Genomic DNA, 27,331 nt, shown 5'->3' with positions numbered 1-27,331 from the left:
TCAGACTTCTGTTTATGCCATCTGTCTATTTCTTAGGAAAACAGTTTGCTGGAAAAGCATTTCACTTGTTCTTGTCATCTGCTTCCCTGGTTTGATACTGAGTGATTTTTTCCATACTGAGAAGAGACATTTTTCAGTAACCCAAATGATCCTCAGCCTGGTTGTAAATGGGCCGGGCAGTAAGCTCCATGAGGCCAAGGGCCTTGGTGTACCCTCGCACCAAGCACAGTGCCTTCTCTGGAATACAGAGGTGCTCACCTAGTATTTAGGAGTATAAAACCTAGTTTTTAGTAACATAGGGGTGCTCACCTAGTATTTGCTGAATGAATGAACAGTGAAATGACAATTAAATTCAGTTAGACAAAATTTTTGAAATTAGACTAGAAGTAGTTCTAAAATTCTACTTGTTTTTGTTTCAGAAAATCAAGTGGCTTCCTTCAGCCCTCTGCCTAATATGTATGTCATGTTACATCATGAGCTATGAAATTCTTTTCTTTCACCCGAGGGTGTGGATCTTATGACCAGAATTCTAAATTGGCAAACATATGCTAAAGATGGTCAATGTCATTTATCTTCAGCCATTACCATTGGGCATGATTCACTGTTGCTTTAAGCAAACGGCATGACTATAAATGCACCTCAAGGGTTTTACTTTGTTTTGTTTTTTACATAATTTCAGATACTAATAGGAAAAAAAACCTAATGAAACATACTCTGGTACATGGAATGACGGACTTGACGCCAGATGACATGGATGAAGCCAGGTTCGACTATTCGCCAGTGACCTGTGTCAACTTGAAAAAAATGCATAACCTCTCTGGTCCTTTATTGCTAAACAATACCTAATTCAGAAGGCTGCTGTGAGGATTAACTTCAAGAAGAAACTATAAGTAGGGGCGCCTGGGTGGCTCAGTCGTTAAGCATCTGCCTTCTGCTCAGGTCATGATCCCGAGGTCCTGGGATCGAGTTCCGTGTCGTGCTCCCTGCTGGGTGGGAGGCCTGCTTCTCCCTCTCCCACTCCCCTGGCTTGTGTCCTCTCTCTCACTATATTTCTATCTGTCAAGTAAATAAATAAAATCTTAAAAAAAAAAAAAAGAAACTATAAGTTACTTTACATACATAAGGCTTTTTTTTCCCCTATTCAAATTCCAAGAGAAAATAGTTGAGTTGTTGGCTTTCCCCAGCCTGTGTCTACATGAGAGTGAGACTGTTTTGACAAGAAATTAATGAGAACAGACACTTGGCATATACTCTCCTTGTTACCAGATCTAGTCACATCAGGACAATGCTTGATCTAAATGCTTGCTTCAAAGCAGTTGGTTTTGCCAGAGTGGAGAAATTTCTAGTGGAAATATTTAGAGACAAATTAGATCAACTCCAGGGACTCACTTAATTATGTCACTCTTGTATTTGTGATCCAACCCAAGACATTTATCCAGTATCCATTTCTATACTTTTATGATTGACCTCAGTCTTTGAGCTAAGATGATCTTACGGCCATTTGCACTGTCTGTTAAGATAGCTAGAAGAATCAAATTAACCATTCTTGAGATCGTGTTATTTTGAGTTCATTCAAATAGTCTCTACTCACTGACGTTTGTCCTTGGTCACTGAGCTAGCTCCCGATGTGCACCCTTTCCCAGTGGCAGAAACCTCCAGCGCGCCCAAAGGAACCAGTCTATGTCCCCGTCATTCATGTAGTGCTTCTTAAACTAGGGATATATTTTCCAAGGGGTACAAAAGAGGTATATGAAGTCATAAGAGTATCAATTTTACTAGTTGGTAAGCACTATAAAACATCATTTCTTTTATATTGAAACATATGGAGCAAAATGCAGCATTTACATGAATTTTTAATGTAAAAATAAGACTTCAAAAGAATTCTGTGCTTGGTATATTTGCAGACCATTTTAGGCATACACACTTTCATTCTCTGCATCAGCTGCAGTTCATTGAAAACGTTTAGGAAGTGATGCAGAAGTGCATTCTGGGAGCCCTCGGTTCCCAAACTGCCTCCCTGTGAAACAACAAAGTCAGTTTTTGTTGTTGTTGTTGTTGTTTTTAGAGGAGCATTTTATTTTTCTCCTAGCTGAAGACTTTTGGCTCAGAGGGGCTAAGAAGAATGGAAGGTTAAGCTTCCCATAAGATGTTCTTGAAAATTCTCTGAAACTTAAAAAATATTAAAGGGAAAGAAGTTTTTAGGGAAAATGCTTCCAGGGTGGACTGTCTAGGATTCCTTATCTCGGTAAGATTTCTAACATTAAGCATTCTGGAGCAGGGTTCTTAGTAGAAAGCCTAATGGACACATGAAAGTGGGCATTAGTGAACTATCAGGGCAAAAAGACAAATCCACCTGTGCAGACAGATAAATGAAAAAAAAATTGAGATTCAACAATACAGAGACATTAGAAAATAATTGTTTTGTTAGACTATGTCAAGAAAATGATTTTCGTGACTTATTTGCTATTCATCTAACAGCAGACATACCTGTTTGACTTGAAAAACTACATGTAGAAAATTTGAACACTCTAGATTTACAAAAACAGATCAACATTTCATTTTAGACACTGAAATAAGTATGAGTACTGTAAATATCAATGGTTAATGACCATAAACCCTTAAAGGTTATGTCTTGAGACAAACATGAAAACCATTAAGAAATTCTAAGCACAGTGAAAAAGAAACATTTAAAATTGTTTTTAGCAGTAGGGATGCTTGGATTTCAACTAAGATCAAAACTTGCTTTCTTATCTGAGATATAATGACCAGATTCTGTTAATAAATGTCATTCCTAAAGCCTTAAATTCTAAACATTTGGATTGTCTTTTGCCAGTGTTTTTATCGTAATTTTAAAAATAGAATACAATTTAGAATTTGTTTTTTCTTTAAACAAAAGTTGTGCTTTAAATTTGGTCTGGAATTTTCCCAACTCTTTCCATGAACTACACACACACACACACACACACACACATACACACATGTACAAAATGCATTATGCTGAGGCAAAACTTGGGACATTCCTGAGAGACCAAGGAATCGTATTAATTTGAAGTCTTAAGGGAGCTGAGAAAGAATTTTGTCTTGGGTTCATTGGGGTAAAACTGAGACTAAGAGGTTTTCAAGGCTATCCAGAATGACACATCTGGTAGTTGCTGATCTGGAACCAGAGCCTTCATTTCCTGTGAAGCAAAATGGATTCAACCGACCTGGGCTCTTAGCACAGACTTCACTGACGTGTCTTAACTCCTTTGGATTTCAGTGTTTTCAGTTGAAAAAGCTGTAAGTGGCTTTCAACAAAGGTAGTCCTGACGATGCTTGGGGACGTTGGAAACGTGAGGGGGTGTTTCTGGATGCTGCAGTTAGGGGCAGGTGCCTACTGGCCTCTGTGAGGCTCCTAGAGTGGAGGTGTCCCCTCCCCACACTGGGAAATACTGGGCGACCCATTACCAGCCTAGGGCTCTTTTTTTGGTAACTCATTTCTGAACCCAGCTAACTATGCAAGGGGTGGCAGTCTCACTTAAATAGCTTTGCTTTCAGTTTGTCAAAAGTCACTTTTTTGGAATTCCCGTTTTGGCATATCTGCATTCTATCTTTAGTTCTTTAGATAGAAAAGTTTATGTTGGCTTCAAGTGGAAAATACTGTCATCTTTTGATGGTCAACATACAACTGGAAAAAAACCCAAAAAACAAAAAACCTAATTTCCAAATGTGGAGTGACACTTAAAAAAAAAGTTTAGTTGTATGATCCAACCTTTGACATATTTTCAGGCTTTTAGGCTGTGGCAAAATTGGATATATAATTGGCAAAATTGCAAGCTTCAATTCCAAATTTGTCGGTATCTGGTCATTAAATCTTGCCTATTTTCATGATTTATAAAGAAAACCACAAGTGCCACAACTAAGCAGAAGCACAAAAGAAAAATGCACCCTATGAACTATATCACAATAAAAATACTGTATTCCTTTAAACAAATGTACTTTTAAGAGCTTTATAACCCAAAGCAAGATATGTGAGATGGTTTAAGAAGAGGTTGCAATTTTGCAACAAGAAGTCTGTACAGCAACTCCAGGCAGTAGCTGCGAAGGAAGTATCTGTGTCTCAGAAACTTGTTTCCATATGTTCTTGACAATTTTGCATCCCGGGTCCCATTATTTACAAAGTTACGCATTTCGCAAGCTCAAAGCACCTTGGTCCTCGTAATTACCGAATGCATGCAATGACATTTCATCCTTTCATGTGCAAATTCTAAAATTCATTGTAACAGAAAAAAAATTAAAAGTTGGAAATCTGTCTACAATTCGAAATGAAAGGATCAAAAATGTCAGACATTGCCGAATACTGGTTCCTAATAGAGCTCTCTTTATTTGTTCACTGTTCCTCAGTCATTTTTGTTTGTTACAAAATGCAGTCTTGACTCTTTATTTAAACAGTACTTAAACTAAACTGTTCATGCCATGCAAAAATAACATTTTATGCACTTTTTTTGTGGGGGGGGGCTTCCCATGTTTTTAGTTCACAGGCATTATTACCGCATTTTTAAGAAACAAGTTTTTATTATTATTATTTATTATTGCTTTTGTAACTAGTCACATGCTGGTTTCACGTGTGGGACAATAACCTGTGTCTCCTGGGTTGGAATGAATTTCTGGGGCAAACAAGTGGTTTTCCATCTTGCACCCTTCTTGACTATTGTCCTTTTTTACTTCCGCCACAGCATGGTAAATGTCTTGCCTACAGTTGTGACTTGGGTCCTGGGGGGAGGAAGAGCCCACACAGGCCTCCTCTCTCAAAGGGTCTCTTCCATCACTAGGCTTATCTGCAAAGCAGTTTGGGCTGGAGTCGGCCTGCTTGTCCTGCCTGGGCCCCTGCAGCTCTAAGAAGTCATCGTCGTCGCCAGTGTCTATTTCCGTGAAGCTCCTCCTCTCTCTTGTCGAGAAAGGAAAGAGTTTCTGCTTGGGAAACCGAGGGGTCAGCCCTTTGGAAGGTCCCTGACAGTGTGCGGAAACCTCGGTGCCCAGCAAGGCTCTGTCTCCCTGGGAGGGGGTTTCCTCGAGGAGGATGGTGCTGATGAGCTGCGGGGCGGTGAGTGAAAAGTCCGCTGTCGTGACCGGCAGTGGCCTGGCTGTGCTGGGCGGGGTCTGTGGGGCACTGCCTCTGTTTTCCTTAAAGTTCACTTTGAGCGATCTGGATTTTAGGGGGTTGCTGCCTTTCAGCGAACTCTTAGGGCTCTCGGAGGTACCGTCCGACGGCAAAGGGCCGTGGAGCCCACTTTGGCAAGCGCTGTTATCGAGGCTCACAGTTACGTCGACCGGAGCGTATTCCAGGATGGCATCCCTGGCCCCCGGCCCTTTCTCTCTGCTTAGTGTTAGAAACGGGGGCCCCCTGGCTCTTTGGCGCTCTTCGGTCGCCGTGAGGTCAGGTGGGAACTTCATCTGCAAGTGGGAGGTGGACAGCGGCGGCAGGGGCGACCGCTCGGTCTCCGTGAAGTCGGTGGCGCAGCTGGTGAAGCTGTCTATGCTGGACGTGCTCTTCATGTCCACGACGCCGTCGGTCTGCGCCACAGCCAGCTGCTCCTGCGGGCAGACCACTTCCTCCATCTCTATCTCCTCCTCGTACACTGACGGCCTCTCGGGCTGCTCCTGGCAGGCCGGGTTCGGCTGAGCGTGAGGCTGCGTCTTGGTGATCTCGTTGTACAGCATCTCCAGTTTCTGCGCGCTCAGGTGCTGCGGGCTGGAAGAAGTGTTGTTCAGCTGCTCGTGGGAGTCTTTTTGGCTAACCTCCTGGTACTTATTCTCGAAAGATTTGTTGGAGCTTGTTTCCGACAGAGCTTTCCTGGCCCACTTCCACCGGCTCGGGGACAGGTGATTATCGTCAGCCGAGTCCTTGGTACTGGCTGACTCTCCTGCCTTCTCCACGGCCACGTCTATCAGTTCCATGCTTCGGGCAAAGGCATCTTTTAAGTTCATAGAAACAATGCTTCCGTTCCTCTTGGCCCGCTCAAGGGCCTCTCTCCTTTTGATTGCCTTCTCCTGGCGTTTCTGCTCCTTGTAAAACTCAGAGAAATTATTCACGATGATTGGGATGGGAAGGGCAATAACCAGGACCCCGGCAATGCAGCAGAGGCCTCCCACGATTTTCCCTAATAATGTTTTCGGGTAAATGTCACCATAGCCCACGGTGGTCATGGTGATGGTGGCCCACCAGAACGACGCTGGGATACTGGTGAACTTGGTGGCATCTTCATCCTTCTCAGCAAAAAATACCAGGCTGGAAAATATCATTATCCCCATGGCCAGAAATAAGATCAGTAAGCCCAATTCGTTGTAACTCCGTCTGAGGGTGAACCCCAGGGACTGCAGGCCTGTGGAATGTCTGGCGAGCTTCAGGATCCTGAGGATGCGCATGATGCGGAAGATCTGAACCACACGCCTCACGTTCTGGAACTGCAGCACGCTCTTGTTGGACTCCGTGAGGAAGATGGTGACATAATATGGCAAGATGGCCAGCAAATCGATGACATTTAGTGGGCCTTTAAAGAACTTCCACTTATTTGGTGAGGACAGGAAGCGTAAAAGGTACTCCATGGTAAACCAAGCAATACACACAGCCTCCACATGTGCTAACTGGGGGTTGTCGTTGGGTTGTCCAAATTCATCCACTGCCTGCAGCTCCGGTAGAGTGTTGAGAGACAGAGCGATGGTGGAGAGCACGATGAACAGGATAGACACGATGGCCAAGATCTGGAAAAGAGAAGGATGTCCAAGTTAGCAAATCCTCTCCGTGGCTTAGGCAGCTGGGAGACATGTGGATTCCCTGTTCTCTCAATGATGTGAATTGCTCAAAGATATTCCAGGAAGTTCCACGGAACTTTACAGCCTAAAATTCCCTAACTAATGCAAACACATTCACTTTTTATGAGTTCATCTCATTTAGAAGCCCAGTGTAGTACCCATTTAAATTCCGGGGCCTGAACAATTTGAAAAAAAAAAAAAAAAAAAAAAAAATCCATCCCTCACCCCTGCCTTTGTTCTTGTGCGAGTAACCACCCTTTGGAATCGCCTTGGGGAGCAATCTCCCTTCTCTTAGTTTTGTTATTTTTTTCTCTTAACCACCTGGTTTGTGTTTCTTGAAGTGAATCGCCTGACATGCCACATATGCTAGACAGAATTCATGGTTTCTAGGAGTTTTATTCTACAACTAAAACCACATATGCAGACCTACACACGAGAGATAATACAGCACTCGGTACAACCGTGCTTCTCGTACAACAAATACCATTTATACGGTAAGCACTGACGGCAGAACAAAATCAGGATAGCTTCCAGCCTGGGATGTGGGGACCTCTGGTCAGCCCCATGTGGGAAAGGAAGATTAGAGCTAGCTGCATTCAGTCAAGGAAGGTTTCAGAAAGACCTTGCTGACCATCCACGATGATTTTGGTGCAGAGCAGACATTTTAGGTGGAGGAAAAAGCACGATGTCAGAAGTGGCAGGAGAGAGGAAGAGCTCAGTGAGAAGTGAGAGGATGGGATGACAGGATTTTAGTCAGTCTGAGCTCTGAGCCTGGCTTTATTGTTTACAGTTTACAAATCTGTTAGAACAAAGACAATGGTCATAGCTGTCTCATGGTTGTTGTCAAGATTAGATGACACACAAATATTGCTAAATAAATGAAAGGCACTTGTATTAGTAGAGGCTGAAATGAACAGGACTTCAGTCTGGAAAGACAAAGGCCAAGAACAGGTATGTGGGACGTCTGTGAAGCCAGGCACCATACAGACATCCCAAGTAGGAATTTCTTTATAAGGCTGAGATTTTTAAGGCCGAGTATGAAGATGAAGGTTTGAGAGCAATGGGAGGAAGCATTTTTTTGCTTAGTAAAGACTGTGCATGTGGGACACACACTTCTTGGTGAAGTAGGAAGCCTCTCTTACCTAGATTAGGTCTGGCTTGGTTTCAAATGACCTTTGTCCATGATCTTGGGAGCTGTCATTGGTCTCAGTTATTATATGTAGCTCTGAGAAAAATATCCTGACAGTGACTATTTTTTTTTTTAAGATTTTATTTCTTTATTCATGAGAGACAGAGAAAGAGAGAGAGAGGCAGAGGCAGAGGGAGAGGGAGAAGCAGGCTCTCCGCTGAGCAGGGAGCCCGATGCGGGACTCGATCCCAGGATCCGGGATCATGACCTGAGCCGAAGGCAGACGCTCAACCATCTGAGCCACCCAGGCGCCCCCTGACAGTGACTATTTAATTTAAAGATTAAGCATCCAGTAAACGTTTCAAAGGACAATGATTAAGCAGCTTGAGACCCCACAGCTCAGTAAACCTGAGATCATGAAAAAATTAGTTTGCCTCTAACTGACATCAGGACTTGTAAACGACAGTCTTCTGTTCTTTCTCCCTCTGTTTTCCTCTCTTTACTCTTGTAAATTTCTCTTCTTCTGGGTTACTCTCCTGACCCTTTCTCCTCATATTCCTCCTTTATTCCTTTCATTGTTTTTTGTTCTTGTTCTTCCAGCTTCCATCTCTTCCCTCAAATCTCTATTAAGTAAAATCACAGTATAACGTATTTCAGAGTGTGTTACAGATATTGAATAAAGATTTATGGTTCCTTGACTTACAGAACAGTATTTTACGATTAGTATTTTACATATTTTTCTTGAACAAAACTAAGGAAGTACTTTTTACTTGAGTATACTTCAGGATTTCCTTGAAAAATGTGGATCAATGAATCATAGTAGAAAAAAGGTTCTCTTCATCCTATTCTAAAAGATTGTGGAGGCTGAAGTTAGAAGTCCTCTCAGAAGGTTTAGATAAATCCATGGATAATGGATTCAGAGGGTTTACTAAGGGCAAGTTGGGAATGTTCACCTCGAATCTCCACCCACAGAGGTCAATGGCAGGGTGACGCTGACAAAATTCTGCCACTACAACATTTCTTAGGAAGCACTGGTCAGGTCCCATCTGTTCTTATGCTCTTACGATGAGTAACCAGGTCCCTCTGTACTTTCTAGAAGGTCGTACTGTCGTATAACAGGTGGATAATATTAAGTGGGCATTTTAAGTGCTGGGATTTCTGCCATCATTCTTGTTCTGACAATCCATACTCTAGATTTTCCATATCTTATCTGTTCACCTGCCCATTTTGGATGCATCTTCCTGATGCTTATCACTTCAAAGAGCAAGGAGAGAAGTAGAAATACAAATGAAATCATTCTATTATCTTCCAACCCTCTTGGACAAAGAACAAAAGTGGATGGTCCAGGGTAGACCTTCAGTTTCCTTGACTCCCTAATCACAGCTAGACTGTAAGTCATTTGACTTTAGTAGCTAATTTTGGGAAATAATGAAACACTGAACAGTACTAATGTGGTCCATAGTCTAGTTGACCCCAACTTAACACATATGGTTACCTTTTATACCTGGAAATTCAGCACAGGCACAACATGATTTGGAGTACATTTTTTCCCCATCCCCCCCAAAGATTCATTTACTGAATTGGAGAGAGAGGGAGTGGGGCAAAGGGAGAGGAGAAAGAGGCCCAGGCAAATTCCAAGCAAAGCACAGAGCCTGATGCGGGGCTCAATGTGATGACCCTGAGATCATGACCCGAGCCAAGACTAAAAGTCGGATGCTTAACGACTGTGCCACCCAGATGCCCCTGGAGTACATTCTTGAAGGAAAACAATGATTACAGGAAAAAAACAAACACCCAAGCTCTTAGCAGCCCCCTATTCGTGTTAAAGAAGCCATAGGTACTGAAGTGCATTATTTTCTGTCTCATGTTCAAATTTAATCTGTCAAAAGCCATTTGCTCTCAGTTTATAAATAAGGCTTATTTTAAATATCTTGTGAAGCTTGGAGTTCTCCCAGAAAGACAGTGCTGTAGATAAATTATTCAATATATACCAAAGATGATGTGTAAGACAATAAGCCAAATGGGAGTTTATTGTTTTATTGTAGAGTTTTAAAACAAAATAAATATATCGGGGCACCTGGGTGGCTCAGTCGGTTAAGCGTCTGCCTTCGGCTCAGGTCATGATCTCAGGGTCCTGGGATCGAGCCCCGCATCGGGCTCTCTGCTCAGTGGGAGGCCTGCTTCTCCTTCTCCCACTCCCCCTGCTTGTTTCTGCTCTCGCTAACTCTCTCTCTCTGTCAAATAAATAAATAAAATCTTAAAAAAAATAAAACAAAATAAATATAATAAATGTGACATTTTGGTTTAAACTACAGGATATACTTCTAAACCTGGATATTTTTTAGTACAGCAAACCCTGTACTTAGGACAGCATTTAGGCTTTGCCTCTTTTATCCTAACTACACAAGCATTAGATTTTTAATGCCCATTACCTCTAGAACTGGCCTCCAGAGCTGGCTACATCCCTCAGCTCTAGCAAGGAGACTTAGGTCTGCACATGGCAAATGAAGTGGACATGCAGAACTTGCAAACAAATTATCTGTGTGAGATTGGCCAAGTCCCCTGGAGATTTGGATTAGATCATCTCCATAGCCCCTCTCACCTCTCACATGTGATCATTCTCTTTCTAAACCACCACTATTTTGCTAATTCCCATCATGTCTGCAAACCAAACCAAGGACAAGTCACAACTGATCTTATCATTTGGCTGAATGGCCAAGATAAACTTTTGTTGCTGAAGAAATGAAAAGTCAAATGAGAAGACTTTGAAAGCTATTGCACTGTTATATTCCAAGCATTTAGTTACTGAGAATAGACATTCTTTCTGGATAAAACTTTCCTTTTAAATCACCTGGATAACGATTTTAATTCTTCACATAAACACAGAAATTCACAGGATCACATGGAGTTAAGATTGGGACTCCTCTCACTTGCATTAATAGGTACCAAAAATTGGTTGCATTGATATCTGTTTGTGAGAGGAAGCAAGGCAGTTGGAGACTTGCCTCAATTATAACAACTTGTTCATGTCGTATCCTCTGAAGGGATATAATGGTATTAATGGGTGTTTTGTGGTGGAACGAACACAGGACAGGGAATGAAAACACATGCTGGAAACCTCTGTGGGCTACTTAGACAAGCCAGTTCCCTCTCTGAGCTTCTGTTCCCTTACCTGCAAAATGAGGTGCCCCACATTTGCTTTGCCTGCCTCACAGGGTTGTTAAGGATCAAACTAGATCATGCACATGAAGCATCCCATAAAACGTAAAGTAGGATAGAAATGCGGGAGATGCGTCTGGACAAAGCATTTGGCCAGGATCAAGGGGAATAGAAAATACTTAGACTGTTTATCCCCCTTTTAGATACAATTTCATATCTGTTTTAAAGTCACTGACATTCAACACTCCACAAAAACACATGGAAACTTCTGTGCCTTGCATTGAAGGTCAGTGCAGGTACATTCTCTCTCTTCCCTCTTCCCTAACCCCTCCTTCCTTCCTTCACAAATATATGCTGAAAGGTGAAAGTGAGTTACAAGCTCTTAACTACATAGCATTCCTGCTTTCTCTTCCTAGTGGGATATAACACATTAGACAAACAAAAAACCTGAGCAGCAATAGAAAACGACATGGAGAACGTGATGATAAGAATTTTCAGGACAGAACCAGCTTATTTAAATTGACAGGAAGGAAAAGCCCTGTGACAAACATTATTAGGAGCACGAATAAATTTCTGCTTCCACAAAAAGGACAAAGCATGAGCATATAAGCCGAACTTTAAACCATTTGTCGAGGGAAGAGGCTAGAAGTTCATTGGAATATCATGATTTTCACCCACCAATCTTCTCTTCCTAGTTATTTCTCAGGATGATATTAACCATAGCAAACCAGAAAGGAAATCCTTTGCTCTTTGATCTAAGTTTGCAGTTCTAGCTTTCATATTCCTAGAACACATGGTACTCTCCTCTATGCTGGTGGCTCTAGTTCTTTCTTCTCCAGAATGTTCCCCTGGCCCACCCAGGACAAAAGGGAGTCTGTTCTTAAGTACACGCAGCTGATTGGCACACACAAGCATGAAGCCCTTACGTGCTAACACCACACGACACATTGCAAAGAAGGAGCATCACTGAAAGGTTCAGTTGTTCAGCTGTTTGTCAATTATTTTGGCCCCGTGGATAACAGGGACCCAGGAATTCAATCCTCCCCCACCCCCATTTGTATGCTGTTGAATGAGGGGTTTGAAAACACTTAGTCATCCATGCCCAAGCTGAGGTCAGCTGTCCACCTGCATAAAGCCTTTCATTTGGGGTAGGGTGTGAGAAACCATCTAGTTCCACATACTATCAAATTCTTCTTTCAGTTTTTTATTCTCACATACAAAACCACTTCTTTGAGAGAAGAGTTTTTGGTTATCTTACGATTAAAGATACTGATTTGATAGGCTCTTGGTATCTCCTGGAATAAGCTTTGTTTCACTACCCATGATACATTTCTGTATTTTAAAAGGTTAGACCTTAGGAGGCAAGTTATTAGGTAGGAGGCTAGGGAAGGAAACTTTAATATTCTTCACCGTGACTCTTCAAAGAAAGGAGCAACAGTGAGATGGAGATAACCTTTCATCTTACACACACTCCAATGATTGGGTAACCTCTTTTTGGTCATTTTTCATAGAATTTCTTATAATGCCTAATAGCACCCAGAAGAATCAGACAGGTTCTTAGCCACATTCCATCACTTCCTTGTGGCTCAAAGTCAACCTAAAAGCTTTAACCAGCAATAGAACTTTTTTAACAAAAGAAATTCATATTACAAATAGACCATTTTATGATAACAGACCAGCTTCACAAGTTCAGCAACATAACCTTTTCCTAGGTTTAAGCTCTCCTTTTTATTAATCCTTTCTTTTTTCATTATGCTGAGTAGACTGCTGTTTTCTTTTTTAACCTCATTCTTTAAGAAGCCTGCTTGAGACTATATATTAGCTTTGGACTTCACCTTCACAGAAGGATACATTTTCGTAAAGAAAAGTGCTGTATTTTTTCTGTGTCACTTTTTTTTTTTTTCTGAGTCTATTAGCTCTTAATTCAACCAGTCAATGAAGTGATAGTTTCATGTATAGATCAGAGTAGATTCAGGTTTGTGCAATAAAATGTTAAGCCACCGAGAAGAATTAATCACGTGGGTTATCCATTAAAAAACACATACAAGAAAAACAAGTATCATTTGACCTCACTTGTATGTGGAATCTAAAACACAAGCAAAACTAAAAAACCCTCATAGATACAGAGAACAGACCCGTGGTTGCGAGAGGAGAAGAAATGGGTGATGGTGGTTAGAGGATACAAACTTCCAGTTAGAAAATAAGGCATGGGGATGTAATGTACAGCGGGGTGACCATAGCTAATGAACCTGTGGGGCATATTTGCTATATGGCATAGTTGCTGAGGGAGGAGATCTTAAAAGTTCTCATCACAAGAAAACTATTTTTTTGTAACTATGTGTGATGACAGATGTTAACTAGACTTACTGTGGTGATCATTTCACAGTGTATACAAATATCGAATCATTATGTCTTACACCTGAAACTAATAGAACGTTAAATGTCAATTATACCTCAATTTAAAAAATTACACACATATGCATACACATGAACACGCATATATACGTACATACATATAAACACATGCACACACACATTACCATTTCATGTAATCAAAACTCAAGCATCACAGAAAAGAAGTAAAAGTCATAAAAGTGTAAACTTAAGAATGCTACATATTCCATTTAAAATGTTTATTTACAAATGTAATTTGTTAAAATACCATATCCATATAAATACACATCTTAGAGATGTGCAGACTAGAACAAAATAGCTGGAAATAAGCCTCCCTCCATTTTTTCCTTTTTATCAACTCTCTAGTTCTTTGAAAAAATAATTCATGAAAACCTGAGGGAGAAAAAACAGATTGAACACTTAGAGTGTTTTGAACACTAGAGTATTTACAGTTGTATCCAGATTCTATAACATTCTTCTTTTCTTGTTGGAAAAATGGTTTTTTTTGCTCTAAGGACAATTTTTTTTAAAGATTTTATTTATTTATTTTAGAGAGAGAGCACACAAGTGAGTGCAGGGAGGAACACGGGGAAGGGCGAAGGAGAGGGGAAAAAGAATCTGAAGCAGACTCCATGCTCAGTACGGAGCCAGACCCGGGGCTCGATCTCACGACTGGGAGATCATGACCTGAGCCAAAACCAAGAGTTGGACACTTAACCGACTGTGCCACCCAGTCGCCCCTCTAAGGATAATTCTAATCATAAATCTTTTCTTTGAGAGGGAAGCCTTAAAGGATGAGTAGAAGTTGCCATGCAGAAAAGGGCATAAAGGGTACTACAGGTCAAGAGGACTAGGTGGGCAAAGGCTTTGAAGCCCAAAACATATGGTTTGCTCAGAAAGTTCCAAGTAATTTTGTATGGCTGGGAACATCTATAAGAAGGCATGGCATGGAGGAGTCCATCGTGATTTCAGGGCTGCTATGTATAAGGGTGTAGGCTGTGTACTTGTCATGTGAGTGGAGCCTCCATCATTTGTGCAGTGTGCTACTTGCACAGCCTTCCCACAATGCTGATTTCAGGGAACTGAGTAGTATAGTGGGACTGGATGCAGGTGGAGGCATAGAGATGAGTGGGGGTGGGTGCTTCTGGGAAGTTAGGCAATGGACAAATTCTGAAGGGCACTCGATGCATTGATGAAGAGTTTGGTGAGCCTCCCCCAAAGACCAGTTTTCTTCCAAGTGTGGTTCCCAGACCAGCAGCATCAGCATTTTGTGGTAACTTGTTAGAACTGAAAATTCTCAGGCCCCACTCCATATTTACTGAATCAGAAACTCTGGGGAAAGGCCCAGAAATCTGTGTTTTGGCAAGTCCTCCAGGTGATTCTGATGCTTGCTAAAGCTTGAGGACACTGCAATAAGGAGTAGAAACAAAACCAACCAACCAACAAACAAACAAAAATTTAAGCAAGGGAACAGCATGCTCAGATTTGCATTTTAGAGAGATCACTAATTACAGTGTGTGGGGCTGATTGGGGTAGGAGAGCAACTGAAGACAAGAGGAGAAGTTTCTATTGCAGTGGTATCGGGAAAGGGGTTCAAGAAGGAAGAACGGCACCAAATTATTTATAAAGTGGAATCTCAGCCTCACTTGCCATGAAGATGGCGAGTCTAGGAACCGCCCCCCACCCCGTGTTTATGACTAAGTTTACCAGGAAGACAGCCGCCCGGACGAATCTCTGTGAGTATCTCATGTGGGTGGAAAACTCAGAGGGATCCTTGCCTTAAATCACCCCTTTCTTCGAAAATAGTATTTCTTCATATAAAAAAAAATTCCAATAAGCACTTCAGGGTTTGGAATAGAAAGAGAAAAATTTCTCTCAGAGTTAAACAACAGTTTATCGGTACATGAAAACATGAGACACACACTATTATTTGCCAGAGCTATTTTCTCTTATAAAATTTTACCTCAAGTGTACATTCTGAAGTCACATTGGGCAAAGACTAGCGGGGGCACCCATTTAGACTAGCTGTTCCCTGAAAGTACACTCATTTGTTGAACTATTTCTCACCTACTCCGACTTCTCATTTCTGCAAGGAAGTCTTCTAGATTTCCAGAATTCAAGTGCCATCAAAACCTGGCTTTGTTCCTTGGACACCTCATTGGCCTCATCAGCTCATCAATCACCAGGAACAGAGAAATTAAAGGATTTATTTCTACCATTATCTCCATACCTAAAGACTGTGTTCCAGGAGTTTCAGAAAAAAAAAACCAAAAACAAAAACCCAAAAGCCATAATGTAATCATTATTTTTCCTTTTAATGCAGCTCTGCAGTAAGCCTCTTCTGAAAAGTACTTCTGGGTCAGCATCATTAAGACCACATTACAGAATGCCAGAAAACCGAAGACATATGAGGGCCACGCTGAAATGGAGGAGCTCTGCCAAAGGAACTGTAGGAGGGAGGCCCATCCAGCCAGGCCTGCAGAAAACTTGCATGGTTTGCTTTACATCTGCTCCTGGGGGGAGACTGCTGAGTGGTCCCAGGGCCTGCGAGCTGTAGCCGCTCCCTGATGCTTCCCTTGCACAGTGACAGGTGTTCTTCATGGCACGAAGCTGAGCCTCACAACCAAGGGCCTTTATTTGAATCCTGTTTGGTTTGTTTTGCAAGCAGCGATCGTGGAATGCGGTGAATGGGCTCAAACAACATCTGTACTTATTGGGAACTGAGGAGGTGTTTATTGGGCAGAGGGTCCTGCTTTTTATAGCTGTCTGATGTGGTCATTTCCTACCATCACACAGACAACATTCTGTTCTCTGTACAGAGTCGCTCCTGGGTCCTATCAGGAGCCTTGTCAAAACGCGATCCTTGAACCAGCAGGATCACCTGGGAGCTTACTGGAAATGCAGAATCTCAGGTCCCATCCTGGGCCTGCTGAATCAGAATCTGTTTTTGCAAGATTCCCAAAGGATTCATAGGCACATTTAAATTTGAGGAGCTCTGACCGAAGGCACAAAAGCATGCCATTTAAAAAATCAGCTTCGGAGGCTCTTCTACAGATTTTTAAAGTAGATCTCCGTTCTGGAAATGGGAGTGGGTTGTTAGGCCCTGCGGGGCAGTTCGACACTGTTTAGAGGTTCTGGGGTGGGTGGGCGTAGTTACCAGGTGATGTTAACGTGGTCTCCAATTCCTCCTTGACCTCCCGCCTAGCCTGCAGTTGACAGCCGCTGCTTCAAACACTTTCACATGAGACACTTGAGCTTGACCGTAGAAAGAATGCAGGGTTAGGAGTCAGAGGACCTGACCTTCTCCCTGGGTCTGCATTACTAAATTAACCACATGACCCGAGTGCAGACCGGAGCCACCGGCTCTCCTCGCATAGCCTGGGGCTACGCGTGCCAGTTTCATCTGCATTACTGGGTTGCAGAGATCATGACATTATACAGTGCACGTGAGAGTATTCTGGAGCTTACACAATTCCATGGAAATGCCAGTATGTTTACACTAACCAAATACATTTTTTTCCTAGGGACTCCAGGCTTTGGGGCAGAATTATTAGCTGGTCTTTATTGCTAGAGGTAGAAGAATTTTATTCTTACAACTTCCTGTTTGAAGTTAGCACACTCTTCCCTCTGCAGTTGCCACTGAACTCATTTCTGTGGATGCTGCCCATTGATTTCGGTAAGTCTGGCAGAGAGAAACGCCTGGTCCTTTTGGAAAGTCGGCATACTGGATTGAATTGTGCCCTCCTAAATTCATGTACATCCAGAACCTCAGAATGTGACCTTATTTGCAGATGTAATTATTTAAGATGCAGTCATATTCAATTAGAGTGGGCCCTAAATCCAATGACTGTTATCCTTCTAAAGAGGCCAGGAGAGATAGAGAAAGACGCACAAAGGGAAGATGGCTATGTGGCAGTGGAGGCAGGAATCGGAGTGGTCCAGCCATAAGCCAAGGAAGGAATCCCAGGAATGGAGAGCAACCACCAGAAGCTAGGTCAAGGCAGGGAAGGAATCCCCGTGAGAGCCTCTGGAGGCAGCGGGGCCCTGCGGCCACCTTGATTGCAGACCTCTAGCCTCCAGAGCCGTGAGAGAACACATTTCTGTTGTTTTGAGCCACCCAGTTTGTGATATTTTGCCGCAGAAGCTCTCGGAAACTAATACAGTCAGGTCATATTCTTCAGTGAGAGGGTCCCATCTTTAGTGTTAGAGCTGAGAACACACAAAGCCATTCCATCCTTTTCCTTCGAAAGTGGATTTAATGTTATTTGCGAAGGGGAGGACAATCAAAGAGGTTTGGAACCTTCGTCAGCAGGAAAAACAGTTTAATTGGGAGAAACTAAGTTGTATTTACTGTTGGAAGTAAATAGCTAGGATTTGTTAAGTAGGTAATTAACACCTGCATTGTAATTGGAAGCCTGGAACAAGTTAGAACATGTGGGTCCAGAGGCTGTGGAAGTCACTTATAATAGCAGGATGCAGGAGAAAGATAAGTAAGGAAATACTACAAAATAACAGTGGTAAAGTAGGCAACAAGATATTTCTCTGATCTTAGGAAATTTAAAAACCCAATTTCAAAACACTTTCTGTAGCGTTGGTTTGAAAGTTAAAAGTGTTGGGGAATTCTCATGCTGTTGTCTAGCTAAACCAATTTTTACATAAAAAGCACCAGTAAGTGTACTGTGTATCCCTGTCTCTCTGTAAGCAGGTCCTTGAAAACAGTTATCTGTGTACAGCACCTTTTAAAAATTACTTATGTATATATGTGCGTATTTATTTATTTAAAGTAAACTCTATCCCTCATGTGGGTAATGTGGGGCTCTAACTCATGACCCTGAGATCAAGAGCCACATGCTGTACTGACTGAGCCAGCGACGGGCCCATGTAGAGGTCTTTTGAATAGCATTTTTCAAACTGTGGGTAGCAATCCCTTTGTGGATCATAAATCAGTTCTGAGGGTCATAACCAGCATTTAAAAAAAAGATTTAGTTATTTGAGAGAGAGAGAGAGAAAGCACTAGCAGGAAGGACAGAGGGAGAGGGAGAGAGAGTTACAAGCAGACTCTGTGCTAAGCGAGACGCGGGGCTCCGTCCCACGACCCTGAGATCATGACCTGAGCCGAAACCAAGAGTCCGCCGCTCCACCAACTGTGCCACCCAGGCATCAGAGAATATCAGGGAGGGTGAGGAATGTTTGGTTGAGTGTTTGTTGAACCATAATTCCTACCCCTAAATAATGGTAACAATAATAGGTATTAAATTATACTTATTATTTTATTTTGATGATCTATATAGAGATAATGTGATCCTAATGTTTCCTAAGCTGAGTTTTAGATAATTTCTATCAATGGGAGAGAAGGAAAGCTACCCCCCAAAAAGGACAAACTCTTAGTCTTTCAATACTACTCTGACTTAGGACTTGGACAACTTATCTACCTATATATAGCTTCTGTGGCATATTCATATTGGCCCTTTCTTAGTTCTGACATTTAGAGTTCTGAACTTTTATTTACTACTTTTTGTGCTTCTTTTGTTATTTGGGTTTTAAATGGATCCAAGGAGTTTACTTCATGATATTTTCTATGATAAAGCTGGAGTGATAAATTTTCAGTAATAACTAGCAAATCTATTTTGCAAACCTTTGTTATAAAATTCATAAGGTTATATACCTTTGTTGTAAGGAAGCATCCTATATTAACTCATGCCTGACCATTACTGCCATTTTAGGACTTTTTAAAATTAACCTCTGAATTAAATAATTCAAAATTGAATAGAAGTTGACATTATTGATATAGGCCATTGATTGATATTGGTTTCTAAATACCATGTGGGTTTTTCAGTTATATGATTTGTCTCAAAATAAGATAAAAGACCCGATTTTTGATTAGGTAAGTGTTTATCCTATAAGAGTTATGTATGACTTAAATAGTAACATTAAAATAATTGATTCCATCATTTTAAACTATAATCTTAGCTTTTGGTCATGTTTTGGATTCAAATCACAGTTCTGTCACTCATACAATGATGAGGCATCTATACTTCAGGTAAAAGAGCTGATAAGATCAAGATTAGAGCTTAAATATATGTAGCATCTAGTAGGTGCTTATTTAACAGTGGCTAATGTTATTGTACATATTCAACAAATAGTTTTCACAGATGAAGACTTATGTCTACACTGATTCCTGGTTAGGATTGCAAAATTCAACCACCCAGATATTTAGTCTACATATAAAAATATACTGATTATATGATGACAAGTGTTCAGATCTGTTTCATATATAGCCTAAACATCCTTATGTCTGAATTTCTTACTTTTTAGGTAGAAGTTTGTCAGTTGTTGACTTATACATAGTCACCCTGTCAAGCCCTCTGGCCATGCCTCCTTTCTTACAGCTCGTAAAATAGTCACCAGCTGCAAAGAGAGGTGGAGGGTCAGGTCTGAAGGCTACCACACATCCCTTTCCTTCTCATGGCAGGAAGCAATGTCTGCTCAGAAGCTTATGTTCTGTGTGGTATACAACTGTTTTGAATCAGGCTCAGTTTAAACACTATGTCTTCTAAAATAATTGTTCTTGATCTCCATATTGAGAATCACTTTCTTCTTTGGTTTTCAAAATGGGTTTTCTGGAGATTTGGGGTTCTATGGATATGCTTAGAGGGCCACTGTGGAAAGAAGAGTTAGTGGACAGGGCCATGGGAACTCCATCTTGGCTGCTAATCAGGCGGTGCTGTCCTTCCTTGTGGTGCTGAAGACACATAAATACGTGAAGAGGTGGACATTCTTCACAGAAGCACTTTCATCTCTGTAACATATGTACACATACAAACACATGCCTGTATATACATGAACAGCTGTCTTGCTCCTTTGCAGATGACAATACTGACAAATATTGCCTCCTGTGTTTGAGAATATGCTGGAAAAGACCTCTGTCTTTTCCCCACTATTTACTCACAAATAAATGGATATTTTATTTGTGGCCACAGCTGTCGTTTGCAGAGTTGATTATTGAGCACAGCTTTGTCTTTTAGACTTCTAGGTCTTCTAAGTGCCAGGCCAGTTTTATATATGCCAAAAAGCTAAAATCTGACCTCCCCAAACAGGCAGAGGGCATGACTAAACACATTATACTAAGACAACACATAAAACTGCAATCCAATGAGGCCTGGCTGTTACCGACCAGCTGTACCACATTAAATGGCCTCTAGGAGGCTGAGAGGTTTGGGCTCCAGGAGAGAAAGAATCATCGGTTTTCTCATAGTATCAGAGTACTATTTTATGGTTTGGGATAATTTAGATAAACATAATAAAATATACAACATTCATTTTGTCACATTATTTACAAATTGGTTTAGAATTCCTTAAAAAGCATTTTCTAGGATTTTGTCCAGGCCTGAGTAGCCCATTGAATATGTGTGTTATCTCATCAAATTTTTATTTATGCAAATGCAATCCAACAAATACCATCTGTGGCCCTTGGAGTTTCTAAATCTTATTTCCTAAGACATTAAGCTGAGTAAAACAAATTCTAAGCTTTCTATATAAATAAGAGAGTTAACATAATAATAATAATAAAAAAAAAACCTCACAGTGTCATTCCCACAGCCCCTCCCTCTCATTGCATAAATAGTAGGTTTTGCTTCTGAAAATCTAAGCAGACAAGAGAACAAAGCGCAGGCAAATGATGGCTTAGCACTGCTGCAAAAGACACAACTTTTATGCTGCTTGATCTTTTTGCTTTAAAGTTCTCATCCTAATGATATGGTTGGGAGATTGTCAGGTACCACATATTTGGCAGAAAAACAAAGAACACCAACATTCACAATAGAAATGGGCTGAAAAGAACTAATTTGCTCTCTGCAAAACCATGACTAGGTAGGTTGAAAATGAGAACATAATTGCCCCATTGCATATTGGCATTCCAGGTTAGTCTGGGAGATGTTGTGGGGCAAGTTTTATTTAGCCTGGGCTCCCTTCAGCCTGCTTCCCCTTCTCCCCTCTGCGCCTTTCACACTCCTGCCTTCCCCAAGTCCTCAGCCTCTGGGGGGCTGCTCAGGGCTCTCCATCACAGCACATGCTGCTGCTGGCCCTTCCTTCCACTGTCCCCATTCTCTACACAAATACCTGTCCAGCAGCCTTTACATCCGGCTTGGGTTCTACCAAATTGATGCCACTATGAGAGTTGGATTGTATCTTGACCCAAAGGAATATATCCTCATCTGTAGAATTTCAGGCAATGGAGATATTTTTATTTGTAGAACCTTTTAAGTTATACCATGAAACATTCACCTATTATGCCTAATTATAAGGCTGATATTACTGGAGAAATGTGTTTCGGTACCAGGAATCATCATTCTTTTAAAAAATTTACCACTTAAGTAAATGGTATGTAATATTTTTTTTTCCCTCTCCAAATCTCAACCCCATTGGCCGAATAAAAATTCTGCTTGAACTGAACCTAAATACTCTGGTTTTATTCATGTGGCATATGCTTGCCAATTAAGGACATTCCAGATAGAGTTGACCTATGGATTAGGTCTCAGGCTTTTAACTTTGGAATTGTATTCTTTGTTTTTAATAAAAGGACCATATACGCACTTAAGGATAGTATAAATAAATTCCCTCTTATTTGCATTGTCTGTTTTTTGGCTTTCTTTTTTATTTAAACATTATAATAAGGGTGATATCTCACATATTAATGACTGATTTTAGTCAACTGATTATAGTATTTACTCTCTTCCACTGAAAGTGTATTTGGTGCTAAATTCAACCTTTTGATTCTTGGTTTCTCTTAGCCATAGGTGGGTTTATTTCATTTTATTTACTCTCTAAACAGTTAAGTGATCTCTCAACTTCAGTAATCATCGAAAAAGGCTCACGAGGAAAATTTTTCCTTCTTAGTTTAATGATTTATTGCTCTTCATGTCTAGGAACTTCCTTTATAATGAACAATCTTTTCTATTGAACTAACCTTCTACCAAAGCACATGGGAGTGAAAGTGATTTCATATTAACCCCTAATATAAACAAATTAATAGAATTTCTTTGCACAAGGTTTTTTTTGGGGGGGGGGTTCACAAGATTTCATGGATTCTCTCCATAGATCTCCTGATTTAGAAATAGTTTCCTGAGACCAGTTCTACATTTCCAACTTCCTAGGTGATATTTCCACCTCCATATCCATTGGTCCCTCTAGTCTTACACACAGTCGAAAAAAGGAAGCTCATGATGATGTCACCTTCCGCCCCACCTTCCTGCAGCAAATCCCTCTGGATTCTTCTATCAGTACAGCCTTTATTTCATTTTTCTAACCTGGGAGTTAAAGTCTCCCCCCGCCCAGTTCTAATATTGTACGTCTGTATCTATGTTTCCGTACAACTCTTTTTCCTTAAGCTCCACATCCAAGTCCCTAAGTTCTGTTCATTCATCCTCTAGGACCTATTTTCCAATCCATCTCTTCTTTCCCCTTTTCAGCCCCTTAACTTTTCATTCCTAAACAACTACATTAACCTTCCAATTGTTTCAACTACCTCCTCTATTGCCCATTTTCCATCTGGGGACGAAATGGATGTGAGGGAAGAGGGAATTCAGAGTGGAGGATGCTTTCCTTGCCCTTACCTTGTGCACTCTGCCGCTGAAATTTTCCTATGGTCTTAGAGATTAGTCATTGGTTTCACCTCTCCCCCTGGATTACAACCTGATTGAGATCTGTTTTCTTTAGAGCTCTAAACATAATGCTCATACTTAGGTGCTTAATAAATAAAATTTAATTGGCAATTTATCTTAGTCAATAGTGTTCATGAATTTATTTTTAATACTTAGTAGTATATCTCAATAATTGGCTATATTCTCAATACCAATACGCACGTTTCTCATTAACTTGTTTTCAATTCTCTCATCTCCCCCTAGATGAAACTATCCTGTTTGGATCACTGGGTGCCTTAATCGCTTTTGTTCATTCAATTGCACTTTCAGGTAGGCAAGTTCTTTTACTTTAACTCCAAATTCCACATTAAAACTAAAACAAAGCAAAGCAAACTATTGCATTCCCAACAACCCAACTGAGAACTATTTCTCCTAAAGCCATCAAGACTTTTCAATTATCCATGGTTATTGCTAGGAAGTGTAGAAGGTTTAAACAGAATCCAAAGTGTTTTAACGAATGGAACCAAAGCAAAAGAGGAGCGATAGTCCCATCTTCCTACAAAGTTTTCTCCTCTCCTAAACTTCATCTTCCTCCATCCATTTATTCTTTCTGAACTCCTTCTTCTAGACAAAACTTAGAAAAGTATACTTTTCAAAGTGCAACCCCAACTCCAACCAACTGACATGGTATAGGAGAGAATTCAAATGACTACCCATTCATGAAATTTTTGAGGGAATCAAAAATTCTGGGAAATCAAAATAAAATCTGAGTGCCCCAGAAGAGACAAGAATGTCTGATCTTATCAGACAGGGTCTGATTTCTGGGAGCTCCAGACTGGATGAGGAGCTCCTGTCTGGGGCCACTCTGGGATGTCAGGCATGATGAGCATCTTGGCTGCCGGCTTCTGAGATGGGAGTGCCTTGTGGGATAGGCTGCTCTCTTACCTATCCCTGGAATGCAAGTGTTCAAACAGGGTTTGTTGAGTCGAAATGAGAGCAATGAAAGGCCCCAGGCACCTTACACCCAGCGTGGTGTTTGTCTCCCCCAAACATAGCTGATTGAGTCAGGATCCTAAAATGTAGCTTGGTATTCCTATAAGGGACAGTAGAAATGCTGTGCTTGAGTTGTTACATAAATAGTTGGATACATCTGATTTTCTTCCTTTTAGAATGGGAAGGGAAGATTCTGTCCATATCCAGTACATTTCAAATAATAATGAGAATTGCTGTCATTCTTAAAATAAAGGATAGAAATCTATGAAGTGAGGCTCGTTCTCACCAGTAGGTGTCTCTGTTCCATCGTGCTCTCCAGCAAAGTCCCCTAGGTTTCCCTTGGAAATATAGATGTTACATAAAAGGTATCTTTTCTTTAGAAATGGTATACTTTAAAGAGAAGATATAAAACGACTTCTCTTTTTATTTATATTCACTGTAATTCTGAATTTGGCCTTGCTTTTTAGCACTGGTTGCCGATAATGCGGGAGAGCATTTTCAAGATAAACCCCCCTTTTCACTCTTCGGTACTTCGAGTAGCTTTGTTGCTAGGCTTCATCTCACTTCAATCAGTCGTGCATTTCTGAGCAAAAGAGCAAAAACTAAGTTTCCAGGTATGTGAGGCTGCTCCAAAGGTCAGACTCTTTCTCCTAATCATTTATGCCCTTGCCTCTAAAACCAAGCCCTGGGTTGAGCATCCCCTGGAGTTGCCTCACATGTTAATTATTCCGAGATGGGCTGGGCAGCATAGCGGTTAAGTCTGTAGCCTCTGACTCCAGACTACCTGGGTCCAAATCCTGGCTCTGCTTCTTGTTACTGGATTGATCCTCTTCCAGCTCCTTACTCCTTTTGTGCTTCTGTTTTCCAATATGGAAATAATGGTAGTACTAATACTACCTGATCAAGAATAAAGAATAAATACATCTGAAGTGGATAGAACACTGCGTGGCATGTGATTAGTTATATAAATATCTTTTATGTATTGAATATATATCTGTTAGATTATATATAACACATGTGAAAAATAAAGGCTAGTTCCCACTTTGGCATCACTGAACTGAATTCACGAGGTTCCTGTAGGGCACATGTGCACCTTCTTTGTGATTCGTCTCTCACAAACCATGGATGTTTAGGATCATGAAACTAAATATTGTGGAGGTGTTCCCTGAAGTTACTTATTTCCACCACTCTGTGTATTTTCATAAGAAAAGAGCCACTAGGGAGCCTTCCATCCGTCACAGTCAGGAAGCTCCTTTCCATGTGGAGCTGAGTTTTGTGCTTTTGTTACAAACACAACTTGAAAAATGGAGAAGTGAGTGATATAAATAGGGACTAAATCAATGGGAAAATGACCCACCATGAAGATGCACAAAAATTTTGATGAAGCTATCCTGATTTTCCAAGCAAGCTTTGATGAGAATGTCAACTATATGGAGGGAGATGGTTAATAGTGACAACTAAAGGCCTACACGCATCGACTCATGCTAGTGTCTCAAACACACTTTAAGTAGGTACTATTCCCATCCTTAGTTTACAGAGGGGAAGAGGAAAGACACCGTGGTTAAAGGCCGTGCGCAGTGCTAAATATCTGATACACGTTAATTCATGTTGCCCTCACCACCACACTGTCAGCTGATATGATTGTTGTCCTGATTAGAGCAACTGGGAAACTGAGGCATAGAGAGACTCAGTAAGGTGCCCATAGCTGATAAGTGGCTGAGCCAAGATTTGAACCCAGCCACCCTGGGTCCAGAGATGGCTCTGCTAAAGAAGGGATTAGTGTGGGGGCGCCGGGGTGGCTCAGATGGTTGAGCGTCTGCCTTCGGCTCGGGTCATGATCCCAGAGTCCTGGGATCGAGCCCCACGTCGGGCTCTCTGCTCAGCGGGGAGCCTGCTTCTCCCTCTGCCTCTCTCCCTGCTCATGCTCTCTCTCTCTCTCTCTGTATCTCTGTGTCTCAAATGAATAAATAAAATCTTAAAAAAAAAAAAAAAAGAAGGGATTAGTGTGGCAGTTTTCACACCTGAGATGGTTCAGTAAGGATCACCTGCCGTAATTTATCCCACTGAGCTGACGCTGGAAACTGAAGCTGCTGTGACTTCCCTGGCTAAGTGGGCACGCTGGCTAACGAGAAGGGCTCTGCTCTAGTGTGACCAGTGATGCCCAGTACACATGTCTAAAAACGAATCGCGTGGTTCCTCAGTCCCCTTGTCTGTTAAATGCTATTTCCAGGTGAAAGGCTTTGTGTGGTATGAGCCTATGGGCGCACACACGTGTGTGTGTGTGTGTGTGTGTGTGTGTGTCTGGAGGGAATTAAGCTGCTTTGGTTTGAGGGTAAAGGCCATAACACAGACCACAGACAATGTCCACACAAGGACAGTAAATCCTGAGTGCAAATCCCCAATCTGTGTGTTCTTTTGGTTAGTGTCACTGGGAAGGCAAGGCTGGTTTTGAATCCACAAGAGTCACTGAGAAGACCCTGAAATGGGGCCTCGGGATGGAGGCTGTTGTCAGAGTTTCTGCTCAATAGAGACCTTATAATGCTCTAAATGGGAAAATGAATTCTCCAAGTGAATACGCACGCAAAGCGGAAAACTGCTACTGATTCTATGTAGAGTTTAATTCCTTTTCAAAGAAGCCTTGAGAACAGAATAAACACATTATGCTTGGATGGCGTAGTCGCCTCTATAGGAAATTACTTTAGAATGATTATCTTCCCTCTCCTTCGCCAGCACCTGACGACGCACGATAAAAAGCTAGAATAGGGCATCCACGTCTGGTCCCTGAGGATCTTTTTGTTACACGCTGAACCAGAGCCTGAGGCAAAATCAAATTTCTATAGTCAGAGAACATTTTTAACTTTCTCTTATACCCCTGCCCTGAGCTGTTTTTTTTTTTTTTAATAAAAAGTGTTCACATACTAAATAGTGATCTATATCCGGCAGCTTCTCTCAACCTGGCGTCATCTTGCTTTTTGGTTCCTGCCCTTCTACTGAAGCTGTTGTCTCAGGGGTCACTGATCCTACTTGTCCCAGAATTCACTGTCACTTCACAGCCCTTACCTTTCTTTTTTTTTTTTTAAAGATTTTATTTATTTATTTGATAGAGAGAGACACAGCGAGAGAGGGAACACAAGCAGGGGGAGTGGGAGAGGGAGAAGCAGGCTTCCCGCCGGGCAGGGAGCCCGATGTGGGGCTCGATCCCAGGACCCTGGGATCATGACCTGAG

At 41.4% G+C, this 27,331-nt stretch overlaps 1 protein-coding gene across 2 annotated transcripts in view; it reads right to left on the bottom strand.

Annotated features, from left to right (window-relative positions):
• Positions 1 to 1,083: 1,083 nt before the first annotated feature.
• Positions 1,084 to 27,331, bottom strand: part of KCNB2 (potassium voltage-gated channel subfamily B member 2) — a 399,688-nt gene continuing 373,440 nt past the window's right edge. For both annotated transcript variants that reach the window (XM_032421637.1, XM_032421638.1), the window contains one exon: positions 1,084 to 6,741. In XM_032421637.1, the coding sequence (XP_032277528.1) occupies positions 4,588 to 6,741 (2,154 nt within the window). In that variant the 3' untranslated portion in view covers positions 1,084 to 4,587. The remainder of the gene's footprint in view (positions 6,742 to 27,331) is intronic.

Source organism: Phoca vitulina, unplaced genomic scaffold, assembly GCF_004348235.1.
Source record: "Phoca vitulina isolate PV1807 unplaced genomic scaffold, GSC_HSeal_1.0 scaffold25, whole genome shotgun sequence".
Lineage (NCBI taxonomy): Eukaryota > Metazoa > Chordata > Mammalia > Carnivora > Phocidae > Phoca > Phoca vitulina.
Note: the sequence above shows the minus strand (reverse complement) of the source record. Positions and strands in the feature narration are given on the sequence as shown.